At 37.3% G+C, this 24729-nt stretch overlaps 1 protein-coding gene across 1 annotated transcript in view; it reads right to left on the reverse strand.

Moving 5' to 3' along the window:
• slc9a7 (solute carrier family 9 member 7) overlaps nucleotides 1-24729 on the reverse strand; it is a 75052-nt gene that overhangs the window by 4088 nt on the left and 46235 nt on the right. Inside the window, exons 14-16 of the mRNA XM_022675805.2 lie at nucleotides 15801-15864; nucleotides 13033-13115; nucleotides 5992-6097 (exon numbers count right to left, since the gene is read on the reverse strand). Of these exons, the coding sequence (XP_022531526.2) occupies nucleotides 5992-6097; nucleotides 13033-13115; nucleotides 15801-15864 (253 nt within the window). The remainder of the gene's footprint in view (nucleotides 1-5991; nucleotides 6098-13032; nucleotides 13116-15800; nucleotides 15865-24729) is intronic.

Consider the following 24729-nt stretch of genomic DNA (forward strand, 5'->3'; position numbering starts at 1 on the left):
CACACCTCATTAGTAGAATCCAGAGAGCCCTGACATTTAAAACGAGACATTAATAACTTTAAAAGTGCACAAGAAGCTCATTAAACAACACTGTTTACAACCCCTTGGGTAACGTAATCGCTTGCCGCTGCCATCTTAATGTAAAGGAAAAAAAAAAAAATTAGGTCACGCTACGGGTTGCAACATCAATTGAGCCTGGATAACGGTGTGAAAAAGCGATTTATCTGCAGGGGCAAAATATGCCCCATACCATCCATTCTGAAGCAAGTTTGGACAAACTGTAAAAAATGACTGGATCTCAAAAAAGATGTGGAAGAATGGAGTTAGGGTATTCAACAAATGTTTGTACTCTTTATCTTTAAGTCAATTTTACACCAGACTTCTCCTCTAATAACCACTGTGTTCATCATACATCACACATCACAGGAGGACAGACACACAGACTCGCTTTCAAGCTCAGAACAAAACAAGGATCATGAGGGACACTGTGGAGACACACAGAAAGTGAAGACAGTAAAGAGTGGAACTAGACTTAGATCTTCTTACACAAGAAAAGAACAAAAAGGAGAAATAAATGATAAATAAAACTCATGCACACACACAAACACCATTGTGAGAAAAGAAATATATCTTTAAAAAAATATCTGGAACACTGAAATCTCCAGCCCTGCCCCAGGAGAAAGACCTTCCTACAGACTTTGGATCACATCCCTAATCCACCCAACCTAATCCACCTACTTCAGAAGCCCTTGATTGGCTGAACGGAGTGTGTTAGATTTGGGTTTAAGCTGAGACGTGCAGGAAGGTAGCTCTCCAGGAGGAGGGCAGAAGACCTCTGGTTAAGATACCTTTGGGAGGCCAAATCCCATTTTATCCCCTAGCCCTTAAAGCTGTTTTTTACTTCTTTGGGCAGCAGAAGGGCACGTTCAGACTTCAGCATAGAGTGTGTTTGCATCCATGTGCCACTCTGCATTTTAAACCGCAAAGGTAGGATGGTGTGGGCGGGAACATAAGGCTCAGTGGACCAATCAAAACTGCTGCTTTCCGTGTTGTGCAACGTGTCGTTACATGTCTGGGGATATGCACGTTAGGCTATGACGTTGGGTATGCAGCTATACGTAGGCTACAGCATAGGTTCTATACAGAATTTTAAATGTTCCTGATGCCGTAGGCTACAGCATAGGCTACGCAGTGGTGCGTAGGGCACATGTAGGCTACGACGTAGGTTTAATGCAAAAATTCTAAATTTGCCTTGTGGCATAGGCTAAGGCGTAGGGCAGGGGTATTTAATTAGAATTTATTATGGTCCAGTTAGAGAAAATTTTGACAATTTAGACAAGGTCCGGACCGATTTTTAACTTGTGTTATGATTCAGTGCTATATCCTGTAAGGTTGTTTGAACTATGATGAAAAAATATATAATAATAGTATAAAATGCTTCTCTGGCCAGATTTTGCTAAACCTACATTTCTCACCTGTCTCTCTGTCACGCTGACTTTAGTTTTCACCTGTTTTTGTTTTTCCGCCAGTTTTTGGGCTCCCTATCTCCTTATAGAGGCGTTTTTTCACGGCCGCGTCCCAATTCAACAGCCGGAGCAGCGGCGCGACCCTTACAACACGGATTCGATACCGAATGAGGAGCGGTGTGTTTATTTTTTATTTTTTTCCTTACAGATCTGATTGACTGAGGAGAGCATTTGTTGATCTTACCCCACACGTGATTGGTCTGTGAGTTTACTGCGCTGCAATGCACGTATACAATTAAATCCTTTTCAGTAGGTTTGGGTCCGCATTGGACAACGTTTGGGTCCGGACCCGGACCGCAGTCCACCCATTAGTGACCTCTGGCGTAGGGTATGCAGCAATGTGTAGGAAATAATGTCTGATAATAAAGGTTTATTTATTTAAATTTTGTTTTGATGGCGTTGTCCGATTATTGCTTCTAAATGTATATAAGTGAGAGGATTAACCACTTTCCCATGTAACTTGGTTGACACTCCAAAACAGGGGCTAGGGGTACAAATGAGAAATGGGATTGGGCCAGAAAGTCACAACTGTCCACTACTGTCTTTAGTGGCTGTTCTGTATGGAGCCTTTCAAAAAAAATGTTAAAGCCTAGTACATAATGCATAAACAGATTCTAAAGCTGCATAACTTTGCCGAACATGCTGGTCTAAGAGCTTGGTCTTGCTGATCCTACAGATCATTCTGAACCAACAGTCTGGTGATGCGGGCCAGGCTGACGCAGCTTTTGCTTGGTCAGGTTCATCACGCTTGTAGACCAGCTAAGCCAGAGGTCAGCAACCGTGCTCCTGGAGAACCAGCATCCTGCAGTTTACACCTCCAACTCAAATATAACCCCCATGGTGACGTGTCAAAGCTGTGTAAGGTTCCTTACATCACTTTATTTTGTCCTTCACTTCTTCTTAACTCAGCAAGTCCCTAAGTAACATATACTCAACATCCTGAGAGCATCACAGGACAGTGTGTGAACGTGTGTTCATTCATCTCACCTTATTTACTGAATGAAGCTGTGCTGAGTTAGAGATCAAGATAAAACTAGCTCCTTTAAAAGTGAATATTATGCTACTACAGATTTGTTCCCACAATTTTAACAATTTTAATCAAATAAATGATCAAAATGTTCATCATATAACTAGCTTGATTTTTAGTACAAAATAAATAAAGCACATATTAATTATATTTTAGATTGAATGCTTAAAATATAGTTATTCGTTACAATGGCTTGTTTTTTTCTCCCAATCTGTTGTAATGTCAAATACTTACAAAACATCTGCTTTTCTACTAATGAACAAAACTGAAAGTTTAGAATCTGCGTGTTTGACAGCATTTCTCGGCTTTATCAAATAAACTTCAGTGAGAAACAGTAAGAAAATACAAAATACTGTTGCCAGTGATGATTAAACCTGGAAGGATTATGTCAGACTTTAACAGAGCACTGATGCTATCATAGGACTGATGTGTCTCAGGATTTGGTTAGCCATTTTGACAGGTCAAATGCTGGAAGGATAAAAGTACAGCATGTCACTAAAGGGATTACTGCATGTAAAGCAGGATAAAACAAGCTAAAGCTTTTTATTACGTAACATCCAGCACAACATCCAGTGTTTCCTGAAATCTTTAGAGAAATTCAGACAATGAATGAAGCATAATACTGGATAGAGGACTGTCAGTGAGAAGGACTGTTTTTGAAAGGAGTTTAGTCTGATAGAAATATTAGAACTATTTTAGGAGTGTAAATCAGTAACTCCAGCTTCCACACTGTGGGGTTAGTTAACTTATTGTTACAAAATATTGATTTCTGACCTCTTTATGAATATCAACATGTTTTCTTTGCATTATTTGAGATCTGAAATTTTAGCCATTTCTCAATTTCTGCAAATAAATGCTCTAAATGACAATATTTTCATTTGGAATTTGGGAGAAATGTTGTCTGTAGTTTATAGAATAAAACAACAATGTTTATTTTACTCAAACATATACCTATAAATAGCAAAATCAGAGAAACTGATTCAGAAACAGAAGAATTTTTTCCAAAGCTGTATATATATGAAGAAAAAAAAAAAACATTTCTGTGTTATTATGCTGATATTTGCTGTCCTAATTCATGTATTATTTTTCATAATAAATGTTCATTATTCAGATGCAGACATTTCTTTTTGTATTTAGGTTGAAAACTCCAAAAATAGTGATACAATGTACCTAAAACTTGTGGGTAAGTTGTGACATTTGTGACATTTTTGGTGCTGTACACAAAAATTAACAACTGTGTACACCACCCGGCCTTGCTCTACCTGTCAGCATTAGTACCTTCATAACTTCAATGCTGAATTAGAGAAGCAAACTTTAGACAATAAACATGTGGTCTGAGCAACAGCCTTTGGTGTGGTAAAATATGCGAGCATGCATTATTTTTTTGCTGAACCACTGCTTTTAAGAGGAAGTGAACGACAGCCTGAAACGACTGTGTATTAAAGGCCGTGACATGCTATTGCACAGGGAGTGTGTGAGTCAGCAACTTTTGACTCTTTTTAAACATTTTTGGATAATAAAAAGACGAGAAGCTGGAAAATATGACACACACACACACACGCGCACACACACTCTAATCCTACTGAACCTTTGACAGGTTCTAATGTTCGTTCTAATGCTCTGAGGGTTAAGATGTTACTTTCTCAGTAATGGCAGCCATTTGTCTTTGCTTTTGTTCACTCAGAGCTCGGTCCTCTCCTGTAATAAAGGCGGATGGGGGGCACGAGGTCTTGGGAGACAGGGGAGACGTGGCCCAGCAGGACATTTGGCTCATTGTGCCGCAGAAGCACAATGGGGGACTGTGAGACATTTGTGAAATCAGCCAAGCATCCCCAGCTACAGTATCAGCATTGAGATGAATAGGGGAATTTGCCAGAGTGAATCAGACTGTGACGGCACAGTGAATGGCAGTGTTCTCCGTGTCTGAGATATTGGAACGGAATAGCTCGCAGGCCCACGCTCATCAGAGCGCCATTACTGAAAGCCTCTTTTGTGCCGCGGCGAACACAGAGCGCGTCTTCCTTCAGTTTAAAAGCCCGGCTGCTTTTGTGGCCCTCTCTCTCCCCTTTCAAACGGTTTCATAGGGCCACAATAACATCGGTGGTCAAGCTTTGGAGGCTAAAGCTCACTATTCAGGAGCTAAAACACCAAGAGCCACTTCCTTCAGGCCGGTAGAGCCGAGAGTGCGCCGTGAGGACACTGGAGGAATTTGAATAATCTCTGAATAAGCTTAAGCCTCTGCACTACATTCTGTGCACCAACACATTGAATTAAGTACCAGTACTGAAACAAATACTGTTTGTTTTACTCCCAACAATGCTTTTTCATGAGCGCCTCATCATGTCCTATTTCAGAACATGATGAATCATCAATCTGTTCTTCCTCTGAAAGCCTGATAAAAGAAACACAGGCTTATTGTTGTGGCTGCCCAGTCCATCTATCCTGACTACACCCACAAACCAGCTCTTTGAAGAGAACGTTGACAGCCCGAATCTTTACTGACCATTGGCACAAATCCTATTCCACCTAATGAGAAACTAACGCTTAACATAAATCGTTACTGGACCATTACAACCAATTATAGTTTCATAATTGGGCCAACCTTAACATGGTGGCAAATTCTCTGTGTCTCCAACCAGACCAGATTCAATTAGCTTCAACAAAACCATCTCTTGGAGGCGTAGAATCAACAGGAAACTCATTAGACAGAATATAATTTTTGTAAAGCTTATTGAATAGCTACACTAAAAAATAAAATGTGTAGGAGAATTTGTAGCATTAATGGGACAAATAAAGTAAGTTTATACAGGACAAAGCAAGAAATGTATATTTTGTTTAGCCATTTAGTCCATATATGCATATTTGCAGTTAAATATAAAACAAAAATGGTGGGAAAAGGTGACATAAAAAGACCCGCATGACAGAAGACTGCAAGATCAGCTAACAGATGCCTGTGCTGACCAACATCACACTAGCAGTGATGCAGGGGGAAGAGAGAGCCATCTACCCACCCAGAGAGAGCAAGGCCAGTTGTATTCTCTGACACTCTTGACTGCTGATGGCAACCAACATTTTTTTTCCCCTAACATTAAAACTATTTGGTCTGGAAAAAACAACATCTCTCTCTAAGCTCCTTCAACTTGTAGTTTCAGAAGTATTACACTTCAGCTGAAGTATAATAATGCACATCAGCTATTTTAACTACCTGTTTTAGCCAGTGCTTGAGTTTTGCACTCACGCATGCTAGGAAGAGTAAAAGTCAGGGAATTTCCAGTTGATATTTGCTAGTCAAAAAGTCAAGCCCATTTATTTAATAATAATAAAAAAAAAATTACCAGGAATTATATGAAGCCACGTTTCCATAAATAATTTACACTATTTTTTTAAGTGTGTGTGTGTGTGTGTGTGTGTGTGTGTGTGTGTGTATGCGTTTCTTACCTCGTAGGCCTGAGGGCTTGTGAGGCAGTGGGCCAGAGGGCCACAGCAGGCTGGTAAGGTGGTGGTGAGCGGAGGTCCGCTGTGAGTCAGGATGGGCTTCAGATAACTGCACTTAGTGTTAAGGAGAATAAATCTGGTACAATAAGCACTTTGTTAAAGCACAGTATGTACATTTTAAAAGTCATACAAACTGTGTTCACTTGCACAAGTCTAAAAAAAAAAAAAAAAAAACGCATTTCACATTTTAAAGTCGTTTTGCATATCAATCAGTTGTATGTCACAATTCTTATTTTTTTAATCATATACTGTCTCAGTACAAATGTACAATAAATATACAATGGTTAATAGTGAGGTCATTATTGCGATATATCGTACAATAAGTTGAAGATAATAAAATGTAAGAGGCCTAATTAGTTGTTTTTAAAATCAAGATCCAAATGCCTGCTCAAAGTATATACCTCTGACCTTGAAATGGGCCCATTTTAAAGCTGTATGCTTTAAAAAGGGCCCATTTCAAGGTCAGAGGTATATATATATATAAATATAAATATATATATATATATATATATATAAATATAAATATATATATATATATATATATATATATATATATATATATATATATATATATATAGACTGAATCTTTGTATAAGTACAAACACAGGACAGGAAATCAGAAACAAGCTCATTTACATATATCTTAAACAATTTAGTTAGCTACAACACCACAATCTCTTGGAAGTGTAAAATCAACAGGAAACTCATTAGACAGAATTGGATTTGTTTCTAATGGCTTACATTGGGTATGCAATAGCAAAGGAATGCATTTGTAGCAGCGTTTGTAGCATGAATGGATCAACTGGGGGACGTTTATACCAGACAAAGCAAGAAAATGATATCTAAGCACTTTTGCAGTCAAATCAAAAACAGGGAGAAAAGGTGCCATCTCCCCACCCAGAGAGAGCAAGGCCATTTGTACTCTCTGAGGCTCTGATTGCTAAGCACATTTATCTACTCTCTAAATAACGCAGTTCTAATGGTGTCGTGTGGTGGTGTGTAGTTATGGTAATGCCTTGTTTTTGCTTAATGACTACATGTTTTATTAGAGGAAAATCAAGATTACTCTAATATTTTAATGTCAGATTTGCATTTTACCAACCTAAAACCCCTTTGATTGTGTATGGCTCTAGGAGTAAACTAAAGCTAGTGTAAGGCTAGAGATATGAGTGCTGTTTGACCACAGGTATTGCTCTTTTAAATTTGAATCCCTTGTGAAAAAGAAGTATACTTAAATTATGCTGAAGTAGGTCTGTACTTAAGTTATGTTATTTTGGAACCAACAGTTTGTACTGAATTACTACTTGTTTGTAATTAAAATTATATAAATTTGCACTAAATTCATACTGAGTATACTAGTCGTATGTTATTTTCGCCACTATTTAATATAATTTAAGTATATTTGTGTAAGCTGTCCGACTGAACACTGAAAATATATTAAAAATGTGATTAAAATATAGATTTAACATCACATTCATTTTGAGGAGTGTATAAAAACTGGGGAATAATAAAAAAAATATCTTATTGCTACAAGTTTTTTTTAAGTTCTTTTACAGACACTAAATTAACTAAAGTAAACTTTTAGGTAAAAATTTAACACATAAAAGTTCAACATCACAGTTTTAATTTGTCAACACAGAATTATTGTTTTTCAGCAAATTTGACTGAAGTAGAGTTTTATTGCAGAAATATCGACTCATTCAGACTCATTTAGTAAAAGTTTTGTCATAAAAAGCATAGTTTCATAATATAATACTAAGCATATATTTTTACTAAGTACATCACCAGTATAAAACCAGAACAGCCAAATAAAGTATACCTTTTCAAAGTAGACTGAAATACAGATTAAGTAGGTGAAAATGTAAGTTTGTAAGTAGAAAAAGTATACTAGAATTACTGCACATGCAGTTCAAGTACACTATTATTGTATTTAAATACACAACTTTTTTACAAGGGATTCCAAATACTTTTAACACTAATCTTAAATGTACACTTCACATAATGTCTGCCATCTCTATATATTTCTTCCAATGGTCCATTATATAATTATACTCCTAAAGGTCTCTCATTAAAGCCAGAGCCACTTTGCCCTCCAAAACAAACATGTCAGCAACACAATCAAGGGCTTAGTGCCTCTTAGAGTAGTGTCTGCTTACCAAGGCTATCACAGTTAATAAAAGTGTACATGCTGATCTCCTGGACCGTGCTTGCACAGCACAGCTCTTATATTACTCTGGCTAAAGCCATTTAGATACACTGCTGGCTTAAATAGAGTGACCCCTTGTTTTACTGCTGGGAGGACCGACACGGCTGGATACTGATATTGCTGGAAGCTTTGCCTGCAGTTGTAATGAAAACATTCCAATTCTGAAATAATTGTCAATAACATTTTTTGATTTTTTTTAAATAATCAAAAGAGCGGTACAGTGATCACATGGGGAAATATGTAAACATGTATCAAAGGCTTGCTTGTATTTGGAACCAGGCACTGCTAAAGGCACGTCGGAACATCAGGGAAGGTTACAGATCCAAAAACAGATCTACTGGAAATAGATGCTTCCAAAAACGTCCCAGAACGAAACAGACTGCTGTATATGAAGATAAGCATCGGTTCACATAACATCACTCAGCTGGAATTCTGCTTAGCAGCTGTGCTTTTCAAATATAACTGGGTCTTACTGTACAAAAATCATGCTTGCAGAGAGATATCAGGTGTCAAACGTGCACAAAGCATTACACTGCAAAAAGCACAAACAATGAATTTCCACTACACTTTTGTAAGATTTAAAAAGCCATCATGTTATATTTTAAAGATTGGGGAACTGTTTTTACAGTTTTACAGTTTTTACAGGAACAGTATTTAAAGTATTTGTATTTGGACCTTTTGGACAGTATTTGTATTTGGTTGATAGGTCAGCTTGGCCACAAAAAAATCACAATGTATTAAAGCAATCCATGAGCAAGAATCCGCGACAAAATGGAAAAAAAAATTAATTGTTATATTCAAGTATTAAATGATTTTGATTGGGCTCAGAGCAAAAGTAAAAGTAAAGGTTTATTGCAAGTTTGCTGACAGAAAAAAAGGGTTTAATATAAATCAAGCAGATCGAAAAACTGCTCAAGGTCTTTGAGGAAAAAAAGGGAAAAGGACAGAAAAAGGGAAAAGTTTAGAGATTAGATGTCAATTTCAGTAATTTCTGCACTATTACAGTGCCCTATTCACAGCTATGGGAAAAAAGGATAAAAGCTCTGTTCTCTTTCACTTACAATGCTCTTTTTATGCATTTTCTCCAATCAGGGCACAACACAGCAACTAATTTCTAAAAGAAGAGTGTCATGGAAATTCTTTCCTTCATGTCTTGATAGAGACGAGATAAGCCTTGGCTATGTTTATATAAAATCCTGACTTTCTCCCACATGGCTGATATATTTTCTTCTTTTTTCATGTCCAGTGTTTGTCTATACGGGTTTAGAGCACATTCATACACCTGTGCAGCCCTTCTCCCGACAATGATGACGTGTCCACGGGCAGTCAGATCCAATCAGGTGAACGAGAAGCTCAGGGGATTACAGCAGTATGTTTCAACACAGCTGTAGTGTTGGAGGTTTGGCCCTGAACACGCCGCATGATCATACACAGTTTATTTCTGTCAATGTGAAACTTTAGCCGTCTGAATGGGTCTACAGTGCAGCATAAAAGCAGGGCTGAGGAGGGGATCACCTGCTGACACTGAAAAACACCTCGGCAGGAGTTCTGGTGCCCTGCCTGAACACACGAATAGAAAAAGCAGCGTGCAGCTTTGCCAGGCCAATACTGGAACCTTTGGCATGCATCAATAGACGCACCCACAAATCCAGCCTTATCACAGCCAACCACTTGCTCCCACAAGATTAATAAATAACTGCACCAAATTTCATCCCCTAAAGCACATGAGCTCATATGTGAATAAGCATGTTACTATGACTAAAGTCCCATGCTACCTCACACTCACACTGATGCTTTTAACAGCAGGTACCTGTGAGTCAGCCAGGGAGCGTGCGGTCCCAGATGTGCCAGAAGTGAGAGGAAGCTTATAATGTGCACAGCTCTGAATAAAATTAAGAGACCACTCCAGTTTATGAATCAGTTTCTCTGATTTAGCTAATAATAAGGTATATGTTTAAGTAACATTAACAGTGTTGTTTTATTTTATAAACTACAGACAACATTTCTCCCAAATTCCAAATAGAAATAATGTAATTTAAAGCATTTATTTGCAAAAAAAAAAATAAAAAAAGATGCAGAGCTTTCAGACCTCAAATAATGCAAAGAAAACTAGTTCATATTCATAAAGTTTTAAGAGTTTAGAAATCAATATTTGGTGGAATTACCCTGGTTTTTAATCACATTTTTCATTGGGACGTTCTCCTCCACCAGTCTTACACACTGCTTTTGGATAACTTTATGCCTTTACTCCTGGTGCAAAAAATTCAAGCAGTTCAGCTTGGTTTAATGGCTTGTGATCATCCATCTTTCTTTTGATTTTATTTTAGAGGTTTTTAATTTGGTAAAATCAAAGAAACTCATCATTTTTAAGTGGTATCTTATTTATTTTTTCCAGAGCCGTATATGTGCCTGTGTGGAACACTTGCTCGGTACTGTCATTTACTGCAAAATCATCTTTGCACCTTAACTGCAGCCCACCTCTGCACCCTGCTGCTCCTCCGCGCTCTACTGTAACGTACTGTTCCTTTTTCTGGCGCTGTGAACTTTTCAAAGCAGCAAGCACTTAGCTGCTAAGAGCTCGCCCGGCTGTTGCACAGACCTGCTAATTGAAGATTAGAGAAGTCCAACAGAGACAGCTGTAACTACTCACTCAGAGCAGTTTTCTAAAAGTAATAATACAGATCAAATGATATGAATGAATTATAATGCGTAGCTTCAAAGCTTCAACGTTCAGTTCCGTAACCTAAACTGTCGACTTTTTGGGGTGTCTGACACCAAACACGTACCCGTACCCAGTTTACACCTGGTCAATTCACTTCATGCATCTTCAGGAGGTGATCTTAGATGCATGTGAGCCACATGTTATAGAAGGTGAACACATCTGGGTGGCACGGTGGCCTAGAGGTGAGCATGTTCACCTCCCAGCACCGGGATTCTGGGTTCAAGTCCCTACCTGGAGGGAGTTCACCACATGTTCTCCCAATTCTATGTACAATCAAGATACTAATTACCTGAAGTGACCAGGCTTAAACAGCAATCAATAAATAAAAAAAATACAAAAATACATTAGTCTTCTTTACGCAAACAAAATTCAGGCTTCAAGACGGCCATGACCTACTTTAGTCATTTTTACTGATAACAGAATGTCATACACACAACTCAGAAATCAGTAGTCTCTCTGAGCCATGTGCCAACAAATCAAAACAGTTTAAGCGATGAACATAATAATTTAGACATTTAATTAGTATGATATAAAAAAAGCAAGTAATATTGATATCTTGTTATAATAGTGGTTGTCAAGGATCGGAATATATTAGGCAGCTAAAGTTGGAAAAATGGGCAAGTGAAAGAAAATGGGCAACCTTGACAAAAGCTAGACAACTGGGTCAGAGGATCTCCAAATCAGCATGTCCTGTGGAATGCTCACATTATGCAGAGAACAATACCTACCGAAAGTGCCCCCTGAGACCCTGTTTTTTTATATGGGAACATTACATTTATAATCAATTTATATTTTTATGTTTTGTTGATCTCTTATATTTTTTACCTTCATTTCTTAGCAATTAAACCTCAAGTTTATTATTATTATTATTATTATTATTTGATTTTTCTTTTATTCACTGTTGTTTTGAATTTTATTTTGGTTTTCAATGATACAATGTGGTTATTAACTGTCCTTAAACAATCCCTGTTTTTTTAAATGCTTGGCTACATTAAAAATGAGGGTTGCCCTCAAAGTACTTGAGTTAAAATAAAGGTTAATTGATTGATTATAGTGGCAGATTCCACTCAAAGCGCAGCTGAAACACAATTTGCCTCGATTTTTACATTGTTTATAATTATTAAACTCTGTACCAGGCTCTGTAAAATGGAACAAAAAAAAGAGGGAAGAGGGAGAGGGACCAGGATAGATAACAGTTTGTGTCCACTGTCACCTAACCTCTGGTGCATCCTATTCATTTATAGAACTTTAAATTACAGTGAGGTTTACTAAAAAAATTAAATCTTAAACTTCTGATAGTTTTTGTTCTGTTGCTTCATTTGAATTTAAAAACGTCACAGACAAGCCCACACGGCGAGCCGAGAGATCCGGCACACCTACTGTTAGATGCTTTTATATGTATTAAAATTGCTATATCACATTAACTTATTGCTCCACTGAAAGGGGTTATATAAGAGGGGTAAATGTAGAGAAGTAAGTGACGTTAATGAAGAAAAAGGAGGAGTAAATGGAGGAAGAAGTCTCTTAAAGCCTCCCTTTCAGTCTCCAAAGTACTCACTCAATGATCAAACCACTTTCTTACTAAGCCCTGATTTTTTTTGTTGCTAATCATCTCCATCTTTCTTCCTTTCTCTTATCCCCACTCCTTTTCATTTCCCTCGATTAAATGCCCCCACTCAGCTGCTCTAACTAAAATCCACATTGATATTCATCTGCAGCTTCCTGAACAGCTCTCCCAGATCCTGTCAGTGCATGCTGCCCTCTTTTTTATCCTTTCGTCACGTCGCAGCAGACGTCAGGAGGTTTCATTCACTCCTCGTTTGATGGAGTCTAAAGCAAATGCCACTAAACTGACTTGCTCAGACAGGAGGGAAGAAAAAGAAGAAGAAGGCGACGACGGAAAGACAGAGGAAGGAAAAGACACAAAAAAATGAGAACAGACAGATTTAGTGTGGTGTAAAAGAAGAAGTTCCAGAGACAAAAGCAAAAAAGCTGAGCTGATGACCAAGAGTTTCCTGGAGAGCAGCCTGAGCAGGACAACATGCTGAAAGGATACTTGTGGTCAAAAGTGTACCACAGTCTGAAGAGCCAGGCACTCTCCTGCTTGGTCTTGCTCTGGCCCTCCTGTTGACTTCCATCCTAGAGAAGAGACAGGAAACAGCACAAGAAGCGGTTTAAGAATTATGGTAATTCCAACCAGCTTTCTAAATTTAGTTTTACTGCTGACAAGCTCAACAGAGGCTGTATGTTGCTCGTCACTGTGGTCGTATTCTGAAGGGTAGGTATTAAGGATCTTAAGTTAGGGAGAACTGCATGTTATGTTAGGTTGCTACAATATACTCAGTTTTATTTTCCCATTCAAACAAAGTTGGGTTGCTATGGAAGCCCATTCCCGCCTACTAAAAAAATAATTCAGCACATGTTTTTATTATCTTTATAAATAAACTGCTCTCTCATTATTTGAAGAAAGTACGTCATTTTGTTGAGACCGTAAGTGATTATTTTGAGATACTGAGCTATTATTTTAAGATACTATCTCAATATTTTGACATACTAAGTCATTATTTTGAGATAGTAAGTGTGTTTGCTTTTAGGAAAAAAAAAAGCCTACTGTACAAAACATATAGCACAGTCAGAGCCACAGCCACACTCTTCAACACACTAAAATAGAAGTCCAGTGTGTGTTATTAAATTAATCTCTTCTCTCCAAGGTCTGAAGGCTTATTTTGATATTGTGTGATTCCTCTAAAAGCACCTATATTTTATGAGTTTTGAATTAACGTCTGAAGTAGTCCTCAACGATAGTATCCATTTTGCGTCCTTGTCTCACCTGCTTCTGTCTCTGTACAGTCTTCTAGTATTTCAAAATAATGAGATAATATGTCAAAATAATCACTTACTATCTTACAAGAATGACTTACTATCTCAAAGTAATCACTTACTTTCTCAAAATAATGAGAAAGCAGTTTACTTAATAATAATGTGCTGGATTATTATTTTTTGTTTAGTGGCAGGAATGGACTTAAGACATAGATTACAAATGACAGTAAATGTGGTGTAATGTGGTGTAATTAATTCCCCTATACCCACAGATACCTTGTTTAAGATTAAATAAAGGTTTTTAGACTTTTTAATAGTCTTCAGAGTCCTCAGAGACTAAATTAAGACCACTTTAACAATAACAAAATGGCAAAATAACAGTACATCAATATTTGAAACTACATGTACAGATTTTACAGTAAGCTTGTGATAATCAGTGAGCACATGATTTGCAACATAACATTGTTAAATACAGCTTTACTATCGCTTTTACCTTTTCAGTAATAATTCCATCCATTTTGACATAGAGCTGTAGTGAAAACATACAGACTGCGAAGCTGTGTCACATGATCCGAGCATATGTATAAAACTGTAACTGTTGGTAAAAGCTGAGCCACGAGAGCCAGAAAGCAAAACACATCAAACACAGCCACATATCTGCAGTGACTTTGGCAGCTGTACCTGCCAGTCTGCCAGCTGTTGTGGCTTTCACACTACATAATAGATCAGTAACACAGGCTGAGGAATTACACATTTTTTCATTTTGTCCTTAACTCACAATAATGCAATTCTTTTTCAGTACAGCAGAACTGCATATTTTAAAGATTATAAACTGCAGTTATAAGCTTTTTAAACATGATCTAGCTGTAGTAGCTCACCAACCAGTCAGCACACAGTAGCAGTAAAGCTATAGCTTTTATTTTACTGCTTAAAATCTGTTTGCTGTAGAACAACGGAAATATACAGGTACATTTGTATTGATTTTTTGTAAAACATTATACATTCTTTATTCTAAATTCTAAAATTAAAGGAATATTCAGAACAGAACACAAGTACCTAAAAAAGCTTATTAAAGTGAGATTTTAGCTTTATGCTTACTCACCTGTGAGCTTCCTCCAACGTTTAACAGTAATTTTTCTGATATATCAAGTGAATTAGAAAGTGGTCAGGCTCTCCATATGCAGCTCTGGCCATGGCTATGCGTTGTGGAGCCTTGGTTCCCTCTTTCTATGCAATCTCATTGGCTGTAGGTAGCCATCATTCTTGACTCCCAGTCGATGACTAGGTCAGATATTAAGCATTCTAAATATCTCCTGGGCGCATGTGTGACTTGTCTTTCAGCAGTTCACACAACATGACCAATTATTGAAGGCCAATTGATATTTGTGTCTTGAACCTACACCATTGCCTACTTGTACCTTGCCCGTAGCCATGTAACCTACACCATACCGTGATACACACACCTCCCCAGAAATGTAACTACGTGTCACACAACGTCGACTGCATCTAAGAATAATCTCTAAGAATAATCATTTTGTACACTCTCACTGCACTACAAAAAGAGCTGGTTTACTAGTTCCTTAACCTCTGTGAGTTTAAGTTCAGATTTGGTGCACAATATAAGCTAAGAATAATAGCTATGTGTTTTTAAACAAACTACCTTAGCAACATTATTTTACTTCTGAGTGGGAGCCAATCTCTTCTTAATGCGGTGTAGGTGATGTGGTCAGACTTATTTCAGTGAGGGAAAGGCTCTCAGTCATGGGATGAAAGGAAACGGAAGCAACACCTTTTTGAGAGCAAAGGTCTTTGTGGTTAAGTTTCAGTTGTCTGCTTCTCTAGCAAGCTTGTGTGCAGAAAAAAAGATGTAGAGCAAGATTATTATGTTCAAAATAATGGTTCAGTCTGACACAAAGGAAAGGTCAGAAGTTCACGCTTTTCGCCATATATGTGATAAACAAATAAACTGAACCTTTTTTTAATTATATTTGGAGCTGTACTTACTCCTTGTAGGACCTGGAAGCTGTCCCCACATGGGTGAAGGTCCTGATCTGGGTCTACTCCAACTCTGAAACAGAAGAAAAAAACAAAAGAGAAAATCAGAACTCTGAGTGCTTTGTGTGTCAGTTAACCAGACATTGTGTTCAAAGAGAAGCAAAGACTGAACTGTGACCTTTCTAGAATGTGCAGTGTGTGGGAGGAAGCGCATACTGACACTTCAGAAGTTAAAGGGTGACAACAGAAAGAATGTAAGCTCCATTTTCAGGTGTACATCGATTTCTATTTAAACTGATGCAAAATGCACGCATCTCCACTGAACTTGAAACATCACATGGACAGTTGGTGTAGCAGCAGAGATGGGTAATATCCAAAGCTGCAGAGCTAAGTAAACATAGCTGTAATTATAAAAAAAAAGAAAAAAGAAAAAACGTTTACTTGGGTGAGTAAAGTTCTTCATTTATTTATAGCTTAGCGTTCCAGATTTGGCTGGGTGCAGAAGCATTAGCATTAGCCAGGGATAGCAGCAGGCTACTGGCCAATAATACTTACTCCTGAGCAACCATCCCAAGCCCGGTTGTTAGCACCGTGACTAACATGTTGCAACCTGTCAAACTTTCGGACAGTGTCAAAACAATGGAAAAAGATTTGTGTAAAGTAATATTCTTCTATTGTGTCAGTCTACATGCTTCCTTCACTTTCAGTTCTGCTTCTCTCAGCTTCTCCAGAAATGCATATAGGTGCGCTCTTTTTGAGAATATCACTTTCTAACTCTGGAAACAGGACATAACAACTGTCATATAATGCTGCTCTAAGGAGCACATTCCTTTTCTGTAACTTTCTTTTAGAGATTTTATATTATCTGTAAAAATAAATAAATAAATAAAAATAAATAAATAAATAGAAAAAAAACTCAACTAATGTAAATAGTGTGGGTTTTGTTTGCTGTTTTAGTTTAAAAAAATGGAATGCCCATTTAATTGTTATGGCTTGATTACAGGAAATCTAAAAAGAATATTGCAAATTACAACATGTACATATAGCATCTATAACTATACAGCTCTGGAAAAAATTAGGAGACCACTTAAAAATTATGAGTGCCTTTGATTTTACCAAATTGAAAACCTCTGTAATATAATCAAGATTAAGATGATCACAAGCCAACAAACCAAGCTGAACTGAAGATCTGAAAGCTCTGCATCTTTTTTGTTATTTCAGCCATTTCTTATTTTTTTGCAAATAAATGCCCTAATTGACAATATTATTATTCGGAAATTGGGAGAAATGTTGTCTGTAGTTTATAGAATAAAACAACAATGTTAATTTTACTCAAACATTTACCTATAAATAGCAAAATCAGAGAAACTGATTCAGACACTGAAGTGGTCTCTTAAGTTGTTCCAGAGCTGTATATATTTTTGCACAAAAACCTTCCAACTTTTACACCTTTTTTCCCCCACTTAGAAATAGTGTGAATCTGACACTATTTTTTTTTAATGTATGAACATTTTATGATAAATTAATGAACATTTTATGATACTTCACTTCACTTCACTGAATTCCATTCCAAAATAAAAATGTTTTTTTTCTTTCTCCTGTAAAGTTACCACAGATTTTGTATAACAGTTTTTGAATAACAGTGACAAAATGTAGACATGCTAACCTAGGTTGTGTCATTCTCATGGTAGATAGGATTTTTCGTGCTCCATGTATTTCTCTTCTATCTAAAGCACTGAAAAATGCAGCGTGTACACACTCAATCTGCATGAACAGTGGTCTAACACTCCCATGCTGCATTTCAGTATGTCCAGCCAAGAATTCCACACACTCACACACATTCTACACTCTCCGCCCACATCCAGAGCCACACACACACACGCGCACGCACACACACACACACAAACACACACACACAGTGAAGACTAAAAAATTCTAATTAGTTCCACTGACACTGCTGCCTGTGGTTATTAATAGCAATTAACAGTTGTACATTCCAGTAGAGTCACTACACTCTTTTGCTGATTCTTGTGATCCGGGAGCCCATGTGAGCAGTAGGCTGGTTTATTAGAGTGCTCACATAACACTCCATGGGAACATCAGAGATTACTCAGATTACTCTCACATTGGTTCGGGGGGCATAAAACAAAACATAATTTAATCAGGTCCAGCCAAAAAACATCACCATCACAAACACAAGCGTCATCATCATCATTATTTTCATCATCATCATCATCAGAAATACAGTTCAGTACCCGCAGCACGTCACTTCCAGCTGCAGCACACTGAATAACTTTGCATGACGTGTCTTTTATCCCATTTGGCAATTGCTGGATTGCTGAAATATGACCCATATGTCACTGACCTTTGGAGCAGCAACAAAACACGCACCGCTAAGGCCAGACTTGGCAACGGATGCATGCGGAGGGGTGAAGTTTTACACGAGTTTCCAAGTCCATTTACAGATCCTCTCCAGGCATTTCGTTACAGCTGCTCCTTAATTCCCCAAGTAGCAGCCATTATAAGAGTATGAGTGTAAGAATGGGTTATATAATAAATGTTATAAGCGTTATCATGATTGCATCACAAGACGCATTCCCTAGGAAATGTTTCTAGAAGAATCTGTAAACAACTGTTTAAAAAATAAAAACTATATAGTACTTCCTGTATTAACTGTATACTAACTGAAAGTAGATAATTTGTTACTTTTTTTTTACCATCAATTGTGTTTATTTTCAAGAATTTTAAATTCCCTTTTCTAATTTAAATGCTATTTTATACTGAAATGCATGATGTAAATTTCATAGGGACACAAACTATAACAGTAATATGCAAATGTAAGCAAAGTACAACTTTCATATGACAGGGTTTGACCTCACTTGGTGTTCCAACTGAACTATTACTAAGGGTCACACTTAGGTAAAACACTTTCCATTAGTGATGCACAATGACATCAGATTTATATTGGTATCGGCCGATAATCTTATAATGTCTAGATATTTAAAGTAATACTTGCTTATGTATTTATTTTATTTCGGAAAAGGACCTAGTGATGCTGACCACACTGCTACAGTAGGCCAACACTGGCCATGCTATTTTAAAATCCTATTATTTAGGAAATATATATTTATGTCTACATTTTAAATACAATGAGCAAAAAGTATTTAGTCAGCCAGCGATGTCGCAAGTTCTCCCACTTAGAAAGATGAGAGAGGTCTGTAATGTTTACCATGAAGACAAAATAAGAAAAAAAAATCCTAAAAATCACATCATCATAATCATGCATTTCAAATTTGAGTGGCCTAGTCAACCTCCAAACCTCAAACCCATAGAAAATTTGCAGAGGGAGTTGAAAGTCTTCCCTAAACACCACTGCTCTAGAGGAGATTGAATGAAGGAATGGGCCAAAATACCAGCTATAGATTGTGCAAACCTGTAAAATGTTTGTAACGTATTTTTTGTTGGCAGTGACGGAGGCCAAAGTATTGAGTTGAACTTTTGTTATTGACCAAATACTTATTTTTCACCATAATTTACTAATAAAATCTTAAAAAAAATAAACAAATGTGATTTCCTGAAAATTTCTCTCTTCTTTTGTCTCTCCTAGTTAAACTGTACCTATTATGAAAATTACAGACCTCTCTTACCTTTTAAAGTAGGAAAACTTGCAGAATCAGTGGCTGACTAAATACTGTTTGCCCCAAGGTACATTCATGGATTTATTTAACCAGTTTTTAAAAATCTACATAAGAAGCAATAATATAGCTAAATCAATGTGAATCCAAATTCTTCAGCAGGTACCTTTCATTTTATTGTTTGCCCAAAGTTGGTTAAAAGTTAAAATGCAGGGCTTATAAAAGTTGCATTAATTTCTAAAATTATACCGGGGTGTCAAATCTCTCTGTACGCTATAAGTGTATATCGGCATTGGTAGATATATAGCTGCATGTGAAAAATCTGACATTGCCATTGGCCCAGAATTTCCTCATTGGTGCATCTCTACGTTCCTGGACATTTTCTAGAAATTCTATACATTTAAACGAGTGGTGCAAAAACAGCAACAAAAATATGATTTATCTATCTCAGCACTAGTTGAAATATCCTTATTTTTGAATCAAATATAAAAAAAAAAGAATTAACAAAAAAAAAAACTCTTACGTTGTGCCCTCTCTATTCTTCTTTTGGCTGCACTGGTATTTTGTAGACATTAGTTTTCAACAAACCATAAAAAAATCTAAATTCTCACAATACATAATGTATGTTAAAAAGTGTCTTAAACAGACTTGTACGGTCTCATTCTCAAAAAACTAGCTATAGGTTTCCATTTGAATCCAAAGCCAAAGAACTGTAAACTAAAGCTTCCTTCTTTTGCCATCTCACCCACCTCTACAGTCAGTGGGTTGAAAAGTAAATCTTGTAACTCTGCGGCTCAGACAGAGATGTCTTTGTTAAATAAAGAACTGAGGAGATGTGTGTCTGAGATTTAACAGCTGTCCACACGAATGGCCAAAGCACAAAAAACAGTGACTTGTCATTTGTCACTGCCTTCATAAATGACTAAACTCTTATTGAGTGCCTCATGGTTTCTCTCTCTCCACAGGGCTCGGATGGCAGCTGAATGGAAAAAAGGGAAAGTGAAGCTAACACTCTGGCCGTTGACTCACGCCTGCGGTGGGCTGAGCTTTTAACGAGCTGCTGCCATTTCTGCCACGTCTGGAAGAGCACTAGAGCAGTCTGCAGGACAAAAGGCCTCCAGCTGAGGGGCCTGCACACGGGGCAGCAACTGTCCAAACAATCTCCTCAGTTCAGACGTTCAAGAGGTGCAGACTGAGGGTTGGAGACTATGGAAGCAGACCCCCACCACCGCCTAACACAGGATAAGAGGGATCAGCCTGCTTTATATTTTTCTGAACTGCACACCTCTCATCCATAAACATAAGGCCTGTGTCCCAAATTGCATAATTATGGTACTTTTTTTGGAGCATTAAGTATGTAGTGTAGATACAAGTTTCAAAGTTGCGTATACTTAAATATACAACAATACATGCTCAGAAACACTTGATTTTTGAACATGGTTTCGATCTCACCCCACAATGGAAAGGAAGAGCTATCCATGTCTCAACTGTGTAATACTATATAGTAATACTATACTATAAGTATACTTAAGCAATAATACACAAGAGTGCAATAACATTTAATATTGACACAGCTCTGCTGCGGTCATAGATCAGCACAGCAGTGCCAATATTACACGTTTTAGCACGAACCTCAACTGTATTATTGTGATTATACCACAGTTCCTTTACTGCTGTTTATTAAAGTTTTGCATTGCATTATGGGAAAACGTCCCATAATGCAATGCAAAACTAAAGGGAGCAGCTACTGGCAAAAACTTTTGGGGGAAAAACATATCAGGCTACGTCCCAATTCCCTATTTCACACTAATACAATTGCAATACAATTGCAACCACGCTTAAAAGGTGACCAGTTCTGTCTTTGTGTATGTAATTTGGAAATTTTTGTACATTTAAATTTCAAACTTTGAAACTTGTATTTATACTGAAAACTTCATATCAAACACTAGTTAGTTAGTTAATAGGTATGCAACTGGGACACAGCCATACAGTCCTTCTCAATCAGCTCCATAACACAGAACTCTACAGAACACTACAATGCCTCTATCTGGGGACTCCTCTGAATGAACCTTATCACTGGAAGATCACAGGTTCAGTTCTTAGTGATGCCATAACCATTTCTCTCTCTCTGAGTGGTTGGAATATATCTATGAATATATCCATATCCACCGGGGGGAGGAAACAAAGAGAGAGGGTTTAGATTACGATATATGGGAAGAGCATGAATGTCCTGAAGGAAGTAGGCCTGCAGGCTGGGTGGTGTGGAATATCAATAAATCACAGGGGTCAGAGGGGGCCGGGGAAAACAAAAAAAAAGCTCAGAGGATGGGGGAGGGGCAGCTGTGGAAGTATCATGTCAAAAAGAAAATTTTCAAGGGGAGAGAAGGAGTGTAGTATTAAGCCACACCTACAAGCACATATTCAGAGTAAAAGAATGCAGGAGGAAAGGGGTGGGTGGGAGGGGGTACTTGTGGTTGGGTTAAAGGGGCCTAAGCACTTCACTGTGCAGAGCAGAGAAATTTGTAAACTGCAGAGCGAATGTGGTCAGATGCTATTTGAAAGGAAAATAAAGGTTACCAGGATCAATCAATTTTTTTGCTTTTTGAAAGCAAGTCAACTAGCAACCCACACATTCTCAATCAGAGATGTGTATAGTGATGTGGCTGGCCATGACATAACACCTACTGTACAGCTCAGGAAAAATTAAGAGACCTAAATCTCTGTTTCTAAGTTTCTCTGATTTTACTATTTATGGGAATATGTTTAAGTAAAATGAACATTGTTGTTTTATTCTTTTAAATACAGACACATTCTGCCAAATTTTTATAAAAATATTGTTATTTAGAGGATTTATTTGCAGAAAATGTGAAATAGCTGAAATAACAAAAAATGCAGAGCTTTCAGACCTCTAAGTTTTAAGATTTCAGAAATAAATATTTGGTGGAATACCCCAGTTTTTAATTCACAGGTTTCATGCATCTTGGCATGTTCTCCTTCACCAGTCTTACACACTGCTTTCGGATAACTATTTGCCACTCCTAACCATAGACTAAAGGTGACTTTCATATTATCATTATATAATATTATAATATATATATATATAATGTTATAAATAAAGTTGCATTTATAGACACACTGTACAAAATATTTTTCACATTTTCTGGTAAGTAAGTCTAATGCAGACTTTAAAGTGGACCATGTTAGCTTTGATTCCTCTTAATGGTAGACAGAGCAAACAGAGCTGAGTTCTGGTACTGTAATTTTATGGAAACGTAAATTGTTGTGTTATAAAATACAATAAATGTACATAACATATACTGGACATATCCAATGATAAAAAATTGTTCCACTTTGTTTCAGATCCTTTATGATGTGCTGTAATTTCAATGAAGGCAGTCTGAGATGCTTGGTCTTGGAGAAGTCATTCTACAGCCATTGACTAACTATTAAAGCTAATCAATTAATTGTAGGCTAAAACTCTTTAAAAAGATAAGAAGAACTTCTACTACTAGACTTTAGCTTCTATGCTGATGCTGGACATACTACTGAAGTGTCACTGTGGTTTATTAAATGTGATATTTTTGTTCACTCTGTTTCTTACTACTTTTACTTCTGCTTGATTTCTGGCTATACTAAACAAGGTTACTTATAATTGAGTAAATGTTCAGCATACTCCACCCACCTACTCCACACACACAGATGACTGCTTCTCTATAGTCTATATTCCTGCAAATATAAAAAACACCTCACCCACACACAAATAAAAATACATACAACTCGTAAGCTTAAGATAAGAGACTTAGAATAACACTCTTCCCTTAAATATCTTTATTTTCGATGAGTCAACAGCGTGGCTCTTACTTCTCTGAAGCAGCGCGCGCACACACACAGACACAGACAGACACAGACAGACACAGACAGACACAGACAGACACAGACAGACACAGACAGACACAGACAGACACAGACAGACACACACAGACACACACAGACACACACAGACACACACAGACACACACAGACACACACAGACACACACAGACACACACAGACACACCACAAGTGACAGCATAGTGTGAAAATCACAGGGACAACACAGAGGAAACAAATCACCCCCTCTCTCTCTCACACACACACACTTATAAATATTATATAATATTGTATATTTGCTGTTGAACATACACAATAAATAAATAGATCTAATTGGCAGCAGTATGAAGATATAACATGAGGACACAGGCATCCTGCCAGAGATGGTGAGACAATCCTAGAGGATGAAGCTGCTTCTCATCAAGCTGCATCACTGTATGGTACTTTAAATTCAGCAGAGGACTCTGGGGAGCAGAGTTCTTCTAAACGGGGCCAAAGCTCCCTTTGAAGCTGCCAGAAAGAACCTTCAGAAATAGCAGAGAGCTATTTTCAACGCAGAATTTTTTTTTATAGGGGGATTTTTCTTTACGTCATGGAATGTGCTTCACAAACCATCATCTCTCGCAGAACACCATACATACATAAAGCAAGGAAACAGAGAGCTCATTCTTCATGCAGAAAAGGACTGCAGTATTCCAACAGCATGACTGATACACTAGCTGGATATACAGTAAAGGATGCAGGGTTTGTTCACAGTTTGCTGATTGTCTAAACCTGCCAATTAACAGATGAGTTGAGCTGGTTGTATTTGAGCAAGAAAATCAACAAACTGTGCTGGACACCAGCCCTCCAAAAATACTCAACATTCTTACAGCTGTTTAGCTTAAAGGAAACATGGTATAGTTTTTAACAAGCTTAAAAAAAAAACTTCAAAATAATAAACCAATGGTAAATGTTTTTTTTGTAAATCTTTATATTTTTACAGTTAACTTATTCATTACATATTTTTCCTACAGTCCATAAAGTGAATCTCGCTGCTGAATCGTGTCTGAATTTGGGTCAAATATAAATAATAAAATGGAAAATTCAGTTAAATAAACACAAATACATAGTTTTGAAAAACTAAGTATGGGAATACACAAATATACACAAATCCATTCATAATCCGATTACTGCAGTTAAATTATTATTCAAGTAGTCATGTAAACAGCACACTCCGATTTCTTAGACCAGAGTACAATCTAAACATCCAAATAAGAAATCTGATTAAAGAGAGCTGGAAAAAAAAGAAACTACTTTTGTCATGTCAGTCCAAATAATATTGACCTATAGTCCTGGGGATCATCAAAATATTTTTATGGCAAATGCAAAACAGGCCATTGTGTTCTTTTAGGTCAGCAGTGTTTTTTGCCTTGGAACTCTCCCATGGATGC

The sequence above is a fragment of the Astyanax mexicanus genome, chromosome 5 (genome assembly GCF_023375975.1).
Source record: "Astyanax mexicanus isolate ESR-SI-001 chromosome 5, AstMex3_surface, whole genome shotgun sequence".
Taxonomy (NCBI): Eukaryota; Metazoa; Chordata; class Actinopteri; order Characiformes; family Acestrorhamphidae; genus Astyanax; species Astyanax mexicanus.